The sequence below is a fragment of the Rhinolophus sinicus genome, chromosome 2 (genome assembly GCF_057876585.1).
Source record: "Rhinolophus sinicus isolate RSI-liver-muscle chromosome 2, RSI-T2T, whole genome shotgun sequence".
NCBI classification, from domain to species: domain Eukaryota; kingdom Metazoa; phylum Chordata; class Mammalia; order Chiroptera; family Rhinolophidae; genus Rhinolophus; species Rhinolophus sinicus.
In genome coordinates, this window is record NC_142502.1 from 119402514 (window position 1) to 119414649 (window position 12136).

A 12136-nucleotide genomic window follows, 5' to 3' on the forward strand; every position below is an offset into this window, starting at 1 on the left:
CATTTTGTCAATTTAGTTCTTTTTTCTGCCTTCTTGAACTAAATACCTAGTTCAGTTATTTCTAATTTTTCTTAATGCCTAATAATTATATTTGCCTCTGATAACACACTGTCCATATCCCATACGGCTTGATAGGAAATGTTTTCATTGTCATATATTTCTACACAGTTTGTAATCTCAATTTTGATTTCCTTTTTAACCCAGAAGTTTTACGGTTCCATTGATTTTAAGTCAGAAAAATCTAATCTATATTATACCTACTTTTTGGAAATTGTTAGGTTTTCTCTATTACCTATTACATCATAATTCTATTAATAGTCCATTGGCATCCTCATAGCAAATGCATTCTTTGCACTTGTATCTGTAGCTATAAAATCATGCTGTGTTATTCAAATTCTTTAGAGCCTTAGTTAACAGCTTTTGCTTTAAACATTTCAACGCTAAATCCTTGGTACAAAAAAGGTTCATGGTCCTCAGATCCACTTACTGCACACTAGCTTTTATCAATATAAACTAGCATTGTTGTCTCATTGAATGATTCCCTGATCTTGAATTCCATTTTGTCTAGTATTAGGTACTACTCATTGCTTCTGCCATCTATATAATCTTAGTTTTTCCCAATATTTTCATCACTTACTTTAAATAGTAAAGCAGGATTTTTATGTTAACTCAATCTGGAAGCACTCATCTTTTAACAAGGGAAGCGATAGTTACAAGTGTCATAATCTATTCAAATCTAAAATTCACTAACATTTTTTAACATAAAAAATCAGTTTTTCCTATATTTACAAAGTACAGCAAAATTGGTAGGTGGATAGGTAGGTGGTAAAAAATATGTTGCTGATTCTGAAGAACTACTGTTTACATATGGTTAAATATAGTTAACTGCAAAGTAAGGAAATCTTACCAACACTGACATATTTCTAACATAACACATGGGCATTTTGCAGGGATGTACAGAAGTCCAGTTGTTACAGTACAGCTGACAGTAATAATTAACTTCTAATGCTGAGAAGCTGGTATGACACAGAGAAACAGTCTCAGAGGAAGAGATATATAAAAAGAGTTGCAACTATTAGAGATATATAGGACAAAGTGAGGAAGAGACATAAATGAGGAGCCTGAGACACTGAGAAATAGAGGTGCCACTTTAAAAAAAAACAGTTATTACATTTACAGAAAAGCCAGTAAGTGTAAGTTACTGTGCCTTGTGCATACAGTTTTATTTCTATAAAACTGAGCTGCACATTTAAAATTGATGTGCAGTTTTAATATAATCTTCACTTATTTCCCCAAAAGCTATTAATTAAATTATGTTATAGTTTATAATCAACCACGTCTAAGAATCGAGGAAATATGAGATAGAACATATGTACAAAAAGACTAAAAATATTCATAACAAGATTCAACGTAAGTTATTTCAAAGAGTGACTAGAGCAGTAGAACGGCAGAATGCCTAGCTTTGAACACAAGCAACATTTAGCAAAAACATCAATGCAAAACAAATAAATTTTTGTAGAAATACATGCTCTCTTACCGATCTATGTTTAATCGACTCAAACATATGGACTATTGCTGCCTGCACACTGAGCATTTGTGGCTACCAGGCTATTCTCTAATCTAGCCACACATTTCTGCTGCTGAGTTACATGCTTACCAAGAGTCAGTTGTGTTTATTCCTAAACCTGTTTATCACTACTGTATTTATTTCTGTGATTACATCAACCAAACATTACAAAAACATAATATGAGTGAAAACAGAAAAGACAGTTGTTGCTTCTATGACAACTGAGTTGAATAGTTTAGACTCACAGGCAAGTTATTAAAACAACAAATTTGTTAAACTTCAGTGTGGTAAGGGGAAAAATCTGTAGGAATAATACAGAAATATTCTGCATGCAGACTTCTTAGGAAGTTTTTGTTCCATCGTAAGAAAATCAAAACTACAAAACTTTGATGATGCATCAGTGGCAGGATGATAGCAAAAGACTGATGAATAAATATAGATTTATATTTTGAGTGTTTTTAAGAAATGGTTTCTTGCTGAATACTTTTTAAATTAACTGACAACTACCACTGGTCCATAACGAATAAGAGGTTTCAATTTACATTAAAAAATAGTAAATATATTATTTCCTTAAAGCTTGTTGGATGTTTTCTCCAAGATTTCATTTTACAGGTTTAAAAGAAAGAGAAAATCTTAAAGGAACCCAGAGAAAACAGGGGGGCAGACAAGAATGATGGTTAACTGCTCATCAGAAATGATGTAAAACAAGAGACAAAGGAATCACATCAGTAATGAAAGATCAAAAAGGGGGAGAAAAATCTATATTCAGTGATAATATGCTTCCAAAATGAAGAAAAATTTAAAATTTTCATATGAAAAAAGTTGAATTAGTCTCCAGCAGATCTGTACCAAACTCTTCCTAAAAAAGATATACTGGGATACAAATAAATTAGTTGACATTAGTATAGGATTTAAACTCTAACCGGATCTAATTTTAATATTATTTAATAAAAAACAAATCCATTAACTCTGGTGATTCATTATTAGTTATAAAATATTTTTGACCTACTTCAGGACTACCATGACCTGACACAGATATGATCTCCGTAACACGTGAGTGACTGCCAATAAAAAATACAGAACACTGTAGAATAAAAGAACTGTTTATTTCATTCTTGATCACATTTACTTACCTCTTTGTTTTGGAAAAATCTCTTCAGGATGCTGTAAAATAAATGAAAAGTGCATTAGATAATTACTGTATCATATAAACCTAAGTAAAATTTTTAAAAATATTAATTAAGATAATTACCTTCATTATGGGCCTGGCTCGCTTCTCAAACAAACCACTGGGGAAAAGGTAAGCAATAGCTCTCTGAAAATACACAGAAAGGTTAATTAACAATTGTTATAAGAAACAGTTAATGTTATGACTTAGTTATTGAGTGCTTAGTATGTGCCAGACATCAAACTAAGAGTTTCATATACATTATCTTATTTGAAAATATTTTAAATGAATGAATAAATTACCACATACACATCCCCCAAAAGAAAAAAATATGTAACTACAGGAGTCCCCACTCCCCCCAGCCAAGGGGGATAGTTCCAAGACCCCTAGAGGATGCCTAAAACCACAGATAGTACCAAACTATATACATACACGTGTTTTTTCTCCCTATACTTTTATCAAAGCTTCTTTTGGGGTATCCGAATTGCCAGTATCCCTACTCTTGTACTTTGGGGCCATTTTTAAGTAAAATAAGGGTGCCTTGAAAACAAGCACTGCAATACCATGTCCAATAGGACCACTAGGTAACTAACAGGTGGGGAAACAAGTTCTCTTTAATGTCTGTTTCTCAATGGGGATGCTCTTGGCACTCTGTGACAGCTCCATTGCAGGCAACTTTCCCTGACACTGCAGGTCATTTAATATTCCTGGCCCTTTTCTAAGAAACTGTGCCAGCGATATCCCAGTGCTTGTGACGAATCTCACCCTTACACATTTCCAAGTATTCTTTACTTGCTAGGGTGCAGTACTGCCACCAACTTCAGAAATGCTTTAGCCACTAGTGTGTCTTCTCCAACACCCCTTTTCTCACACACACACACACACACACACACACACAGAATGCACTTTCATTTTTGTTGACCATGGTCAGGTGAAACGCCTGTGGCCTTGGATTCAGCAGCCTATCTGAACTCTAAGTGAACTTGGCAGCTCATGTAAGCAAGGCAATCCCCTTCTGGAGAGTCTGCTCTCAGGATGGGCCTGACCTGCTCGTCCAAACAGCAGATGTGCTGGATCCCATTCTGCTCCTGAAAATAGGGGGCCTATAATTTGGGGATATAAATTCAATTATATGAGGGAGTCCAGTTGTGTCTCTGGGTCAAGCTTCATTCTCATTCAGCCTTTTGCCAATGAAATTGAACTAAAAACAAAACAAAACAAAAAAACCCTTAAAAATCAGAGTGTTCGTTTTCTGAACTTTTTCTTTCTAAAACTAGGGATACCTCTCCCTTCCTTCTCTGAAGGACAAAAGGGGCACTTTTTAATAAGTGATGTGAGATTACTGATTGCCATTTGGAAAAAGATAAAACTGGATCCAAACCTCACACCATACACCAGAATAAACTAATAAGTCAGAGAGCTAAACATAGAAAACAAAAACAAAAACAAAAAACCCTCATACAGAAGATGTGGGTGAATTCCTTTATAATGTAGTTGTGGGAAAGTCTTAATTATGACTCAAAATTCAGAAGCAAAAAAAAAAAGATTGACCAATTAAGCTACAGTAAAAAAATGAAAAATATGGCTCAAATATATTCATAATAAGGAAAGTATAATTAAAACCACCAAGATAACACTTTTCATCTAATAGGACCAGCAAAAATTTAAAAACTTGACAGCACACTGGTAGCCAGATTAGAGACACTCTGATGCCTTGCTGTTGGGAGTGTCAAACGATACCACCTCTAAGGTTGGAAGATTGGCATTACCTAACAAACTACATATACATTTCTCCAAGCAATCTCACTTCTACGAATTTACCCCGAAGATATACCCCTCACATACAAATACAAAACAACATAAGCACAGGTTATTCATTGATTTGTGAGAACAAAATATTAGAAACAACCAAATTCCCATGTACAAGAATTCATTTGGATAAATGGTGGTACATCTACGTGCTCACGTACTCTATAGCCATAAAAAAAAAAAAAATGTATATACTGAGAAAAGCAAGATGCAAAAGAAATGTACTTAGAATGAGACCACTGGTGTAAGAGAAACAGAAATAAGAAAATATTTGTTGGAATAGGAGAAAAACATACATAGCTTTTGTTTTTTTTCCAAATATAAACACAGTAAGAATAAAGTGAAAAATAATAGAAATATTTATCTATTAAAGGATGGGGTGGGAGCAGGATGAGGGTAAGACTCCTCTGATTATACTTTTCATACCCTTGAACTTTGAAGCATGTAAATGTTTTATACGTTAAAAACTAAAAGTTTCAAAAGAAACTCTAATACTTATTGCAAACAGAAACAAATAAACCTAATTTCTAACGACAAAAACAATTGCAAATAAATCTTCAACTTTACTTGGTAGGCTTATTGTCAGTAGGAATACTAATATTATAATTCTGAAATATGTGCATGTTGTAGCATAAAGGAAATAAATAAATATATTAATTTTATAATGACCAAAATTTTATTGTAGAATATAAATATAAAAGAAATGGAATGTTAAGTAATGCTAAGTTTGAATCAGACAAATCAACATAAACTCATGATCCTCAAAAAACATTATTTCCTATATTATTCCTGTAATATTTTTAAAATATTTTTTTTCAGCTCTGTCTCCTGAAAGAGCACAGAAGCAATAGAATTCCAGGAGCACTGGGTGGCCCCTTGCATCCAAAGGGGTTTCTAAATACAATTTCCTAGTTTAAGAAACAGAGTATCTTGGAGAAAAGGCTGATTAGGTGTAAGGCAAGGAGAGTGCAAAATGAGGCTGAGGTCACTTCCTGTGCTAGAAAACAAGGAAGTGCTCAAAAGCACAGAGGCCAGCTTCAAGGGGCTCCCACACTTGGCCGAACTTGGGACAATTTGAACATCAAAAAGAACGACAATGTCTGATAACACACTCAGTATGTATGGGTATGTGTATGTTTACCAGTGTGCATGTGTATGCGCGCGCACACACACACACACACACTGAAGAAAAGAAAGCCACTTTATAAAATCATACCTTAATAAAAGTTAATAAAAGTGGAAGGAACGACAGGAGTAGAAAATCAGTGTTTTACAACTTCCCAGGTAATCATTCATTTCAGGTAAGGATCATCAGTGGATGCCAAAGTCAGTAGCTAAAAGGTTATTGGGGAATAGAATATTCACATGGACTCAAAATCACCCTACAGATTACTAGGTACAGAGGCAGCAAAGCAACTTTTACAATAAGGAGGCCTAGTGGCCACTGCCTTAACCAAGGGGTCAGACAGACAACAGTGGACACACTGACCATGCATCTCTTGGTGTGAGGCAATGAGAAGGCTCCAATATCATGTAAGTAGGGTCATTTATACATTCTAAATCTGATCATAAGGCAGCAAATAGAAAGCCAGAACTCCGGGGACAACTCTCCACAACAAGTGGCCTGGATTCTACAAAACAACTAGCTAGCTATAAGTTCGTTTTGGGGGAAACTGGGGAAATTTACATATAGACTATGACATTACAGAATTATAACTGCATTAGATGTAACAGTGGTATTGTGGGAAACAGTGGGATAAAGGATGTATGTATTCAGGGGTTAAATAAATGGATGATGTACTTAAGGGTTAAGTGTTACATCTACATTTTGAACGGCTCGCTCAAAATTTTTTTTATATATACAGAGAGATAAAGGAAATGTGGCAAAATGTTAACAACTGGCAAACTTATGTGAAGGGTGTACAGACATTCACGTGTGTATTCATTGAATATTCAAATGTTCTGAATTTTTGAACTTTTTAAAATAAAAAGTTGGTGGAAAAATGTTACAAATTTTAAAAGTATGTAAGGACTTCCCAAAGCCAACCTGTCTCAGCAGGGCTGTCAGGAGCCACAGTATGTGTGGGTCATCTGGACAGCAGGCCTGTTTTCAGTCACACACAGCCACCCCAAAGCTGCTCAGATGTCTTAGGAAAATGGCTGCTGACTCCCAGACCTAAGTGAGAGTATTAGACGGCGTGGAAGACTATGTTCAACTCTTCAGCTTAGAGTGAGGTCACCATAAGTACAAAGAGGAAAATCCAACTGACTTTTAAGTCAGTTTCAAGCCACCACAAGCATCGTTTTCAAATAGGAAAATGACTACTACCTTAGGTGCTGACTGAATAGAGTCCTAGAGGGAAATGAAACTGGGAAGAGTTCCGCCACACAAGTGGATTTCCAATGAAAATGAAGGCTTAGAAAAGCCACAATACAGTTAATTGGTAGAACCTGAAAATAAACCATCAATTGCCAAGGATGTCTAGGTATTAAAGGCGACCTGTGTTTCAAAGAAAAAATGAAAACGATCTATCAAAAAGTTTGCTGGAAGTATTCTGAAATTCATCTGAAAGGATCAGGAAAAGTGGCTTTGCCTTTTAAAAAAAACTCTCAGCTAAAAGTAAATTAATACATATTTACTAATTTATAATTCCTCACTATATTAGGTTGCAATAATAATCAACTCTACTATACTATACCAACTATATTATACTATACTATATACTATATTACTAATTACTACTATAGTATATACAATACACTATGGTATATTGTACCAACTATATTATATGTATTTGTACCAAACTATATTAGGTTTTATACCAAGTACTGTGGAGAAGATTCACAGAGCAAAAGATACCATTTCAGATAAAAAGCAAAATCGCAAATTCGGTAAAAACAATGAAAATGGAAAAAAGGAGGGAAGAGTAAATAAGACAAACCAGTTGTTTTTCAACCAAATAAAATATACAAAATAGAAAAGACACATTCCCAGCATGCTATCTGTCGTCTGTTGAGCATGCGTAGACTGGCACTAATGTGACCTGACTTCCATTTATCTCCGATGGGCATTCTAAACAGACTTCTTACAGATTCTGAAGCAAACAAAGAACTACCTTGATTTTATGAAATAAATAATTTTGTTGCTTTCTGTGTCTGCTTAACTCCCAGTTAAAGCTCACGTCGGTGAATATCCCTTTGAAATAAACAGCACAAATTTCTAACAAGATTAGTTTGAATGTGAAGTTGAACAGCCTATAGCTATGTTTTGAGTAGAGCATTACATGTTATCAACCCTTACTTTCACTGCATTTCTGAATTCTGAAGAAAGGGGGTGGTAAACATGAAAATAGGATGAATGTGTAAATAACATAAAGCTTACTGTAGCTCATAATCATAAAAATATTTCTCAAGTACTACCATTTCCAGTGATTCTGATTTGTAAAGACATCAACTTCATCCATTTGTGGTGAGGATTAAATGAGGTATTCATAAAAGCATGGAGCACAGCAGGCACTTGGTGAAAGTTAGCTACGCAAAAACGTCTGGCCTATGTGAAGCACTTCCCCACATCCTTTGAGGACGGACAAAACAGTCATGCATTCATTGGCTCTATTTCACAGATGGAAGCAGCAGAACCTTCTGAGATTTAGTTTGGCAATGTGCTCTCCCTTGCCTCTTACAGGGAACCAATCTAGTCCTTTCAGAAAACAAATGTATTCTTCACTAACATCAAGGACCTTCAGCAATTTAGTGGTAAAAATTACATGAAAAACCCAAATGCGCCCAAAGGAAGAGAAACTGACCCTTTATTTACCCTGATAAATTTTATTCATCAAATATTCATCCCACCTCAGTTCCTGGAACTCTGCTAGTTTGGAAAGATGGGTAAGATACGACTCCTGACTCCTAGCAGTGGGCACAGATGCACACATAATCTCCAATAGGGGGGCTGTTGTAAGATTATACATGAAATAATGAGACATAATAAAATAATACACACAGAACGTGTGACTGAACTATTTATGTCAAAAGGTGGGTGGTCAGTCATCTTTTTCAGTGATACTTTTCCTCTGGCTTTTCTTAACAGTCACTTCTTCCTTTCTCAACAAGTACTGTTACATACTGTTTTCTCTCTTTCTCCATTTAACACATTTCTGTTTGTCTTTTGAGACCCAGATCAAAGGCAACCTTGCCTGTGACACCAGGACTCCGTTATCTCCCTTCTCTATTTCCACCATATTAGAGCACTTTCCATGCTTTTCTACTGCTCTGCCACCTTGGTCAAACAGCAGAGAGGTCAGCTTCAGGACCCATACCATCCAGCTAATCCATTCTCTCCCATCCTTTAACTGCCTTCAATTTCCATGTTACTTGAAGCAATCACAAAGGGCTGATGTGCTCGGTGTTTTCCTTCTACATACCAATTGCTGCCATATTTGTGAGCCACCCCAGTGCTCAAGTGAACGAGCCATCTAAACAAGACTCCTGGGGTCCAGGCCACTAAACAACCCTCAATTCCCATTCACATCCCTTACAAGCACTGACTCACTTCCTGAAATACCTCATTCTCTCCTGCAGATTTAAATCTGGCCTCATCGTAACTCCAATTCTACAATTGCTTGGACAGGAATCACCAAGGCTTCTTTTCAGATCTCGTGACTGTTTTCAGGTCTCTTCCATCTGAGGTGGCTGTCTTCCCCTCTCTTGTGGTCAGGTCCCCCTCCAGCCTCTGCAAATCCCTGCTTGGTCTATTCTAAACACATCTCTGCCCCTACCTTAAATGTTGGTTCCCTCAAGAGTGCCATCTTTGATCCTCTTCATTTCAAGCAAATTTATATACAGAGAGACTAAATCTATTTCTCTGGTGCCAATTTCCAACTATGAATTGACTTTAGGATTTCCCCACTTAAGTATCCTAGTACCACATCCAAACTTTTGTTGTTTTCTACCAATTCTTTCTCTCATGCCCTGTCATCAAATCTTCTCATTTTCCCTTGGTCATGTCTAGAGAAATTAGCCCAGTGGCAGGTACACCCTACGCCCCGAAGTTGGTCTATTAGGGTGGTGTGACTTGACATTTATTTTAGTAGAAAGGCATTTGTTCAAGCCCTTTGAAATACAAATTTAACTCTCCATCTATACCCTTATCCCCACTGCCCCTTTGGCTTCCTCAAGCAGTTTCTCAAAAGCTACAGGCTCGAGAGACTTCCCCAAGTTCTCCTTGCAGATGGAAGACAACTTCACCCTCACTCCTTCCACTCGACAGCCTCTGGAAACAGTTCATGGAAGATCCAATTCATGGAAGATCCAGTTTTCCATGAGCTGACTTCTTGAGGCCTTGGGGTTTCCCAAACTATACTGCAACTAAAAATACAATTTCCCAACTCAGCATACAGCTAAGGAGGGCATCTCAAACAAGATGATGATAATAAAGAATACATAAGACAAATGGTTGGGACAGTTGGACGATTTCACATAAAATTTTAAATTAAGGTCAAGATTTGGTTAGGAAAGGTTCAGAAGTACAACCAGACAAGAAAATGAGAAACAGAAAGGCAAAGAAAGTGTTAAAATGCTTTTTTTAAAGCCATTTTCTGATATGTTATTCACAAATATCTATATCAGCATGATAAAAAACAACAGAAAATTGAAATATTATGATGGCGAAATTAAGTCAACCAGAAAGCCACGGGAATATGGTGGTGAGGGAGCTACCTGACTCTGCTAATGCCAACCTACCTGTCATCTGTTGTGTCCTGTGACACCCTGTGCGTGTGTGTGGCACCGACCGGGTACTAGACAAAAAGCAACAGCAGGAAATGGCATAGGCCCTCGAGTGCCTTAAAATTAGAGGGAAACTGGCATCTCACATCTGAATTGGGGTTTGGCCCATTTGGACCAAGTTTATCGACCATGACAGAATTAACAAATTTCATACTCATCTACAATAAGTACTTTTTCACTTCTAAGCAATCAACATGAAAATATATTATTGAGACTAAGAAAACGAATCCCTCCATAAAAACAAAAACATGTGTGCCCATTGGGACTCAATTATTTTTTTGAGAAGCTTGAAAACAGTATTACTAGTCTAATATATTTATTTGTTTTAGGCTTCGTTGTATTTCAAGAGACCTTTTCTCAGCCTAGGAACCAGCCTTTGGATGTGCCTATAGCTAACAGAGTTACTCACACATCACAACATCTAAGAACTTATACCTGAATCAAATACAAAATCATGGCCTTATTCTGATTTAAGGCTGTTGATGTTGATGTCTTAATCTTTCAATTTTAAATTCACTCAGAAGAAAATCTAGCCACAGGAAAACAAAGGGCGTTTTCCCATAATAAGTTTTACCTTAATAATTCCTATATTCAATTCTTGATTTGTATGGAATTCAATTTGGCCAAGTTCTTAGGTATTTTAAACTAATCTCACATGTGAAAAATTGTTATAAATATGGCTTTGGTTCAATGGTTGGTTGTCACAAAAATAAAAAAGACAAAAACCCCTACTTCTTCTGGGAAAAAAAAAAGATGGAATACAAATGGTCCCCAATTTATAGTGGTTCAACTTAATGATTTTTCGATGTTACAGTGGTGTAAAAGCAATATGAATCCAGCAGGAAATCATACCTCAAATTTTGAATTTTGCTCTCTTCCTGGTTTAGCGATGTACAGTACAATACTCTCCTCATGCTGGGCTGTGGCAGTGCCGGAAGCTCTCAGCGAGCCATGCGATCACGAGGGTGAACAACTGACACACGCCGGTGTGTTCACTGTGTTGGATGATTCTGCCCAGCTGTGGGCTAACGGAGGTGCTCTGAGCATGTTTATGGTGGGGCGGCTAAGCTATGAGTTTTGGTAGGTTAGGTGTATTTAATGTCTTTTGTGTGTGTGTGTGTGTGTGTGTGTGTGTGTGTATATGTGAGTGTGTGTATTTGTGACTTACGGTATTTCCAACTTAACAATGAGTTTATCAAGATGTAGCCTTACCATTAAGTCCAAAAGCATCTGTATACATTTAATGGTAAGTATTGATAGAATCCTTTAGAAATTCATTAGGCAACAGCATGTTTATCGGAATTCAAAACAAAAAAAGTACCGACAAAAACAAAGAATGTAAATTTTTTGAAATTAATCTAAATAAGTCATGGAGTAAGGTAATTCTCATTTGCACACGTTTCTTCCTTTTTTAGATTTTACCTAGAATATTGGTAATTGAAGGGTTCCCTGAAATGAAGGCAAAGTATTTAACAATATCCTTTGGTTTATGTCAAAGTGTGAAAGCATTGCAGACAACCCAGGAGAAGCAGTGGGTCAGGAATGCAATCTCAATTAATTAGCTATCCCAGCTGGGCAGTGGGTTTGCAGCTGTTAACTTGATCAATGACTTACCTAAATGTCATCTCTACTGATTCGCTTATAAATTACCAGCAAGTGAGACTAATGTACAGGTGCTAATTTATTTAAACTGTTCTCTACATTTCTACATAGCTTTATAAACTGCATCTGGCACCTAATGTTAGCTGTCAGTTGTACTTAGACATGCCTGTCCTAACGACTCTGTTCATTAGAAGTGAGCACAA

At 36.3% G+C, this 12136-nt stretch overlaps 1 protein-coding gene across 1 annotated transcript in view; it reads right to left on the reverse strand.

The window, feature by feature from the left end:
• The window catches only part of MRPS9 (mitochondrial ribosomal protein S9), a 57319-nt gene that overhangs the window by 28551 nt on the left and 16632 nt on the right, over nucleotides 1-12136 (reverse strand). The window contains exons 3-4 of the mRNA XM_019751696.3: nucleotides 2820-2882; nucleotides 2701-2731 (exon numbers count right to left, since the gene is read on the reverse strand). Of these exons, the coding sequence (XP_019607255.1) occupies nucleotides 2701-2731; nucleotides 2820-2882 (94 nt within the window). The remainder of the gene's footprint in view (nucleotides 1-2700; nucleotides 2732-2819; nucleotides 2883-12136) is intronic.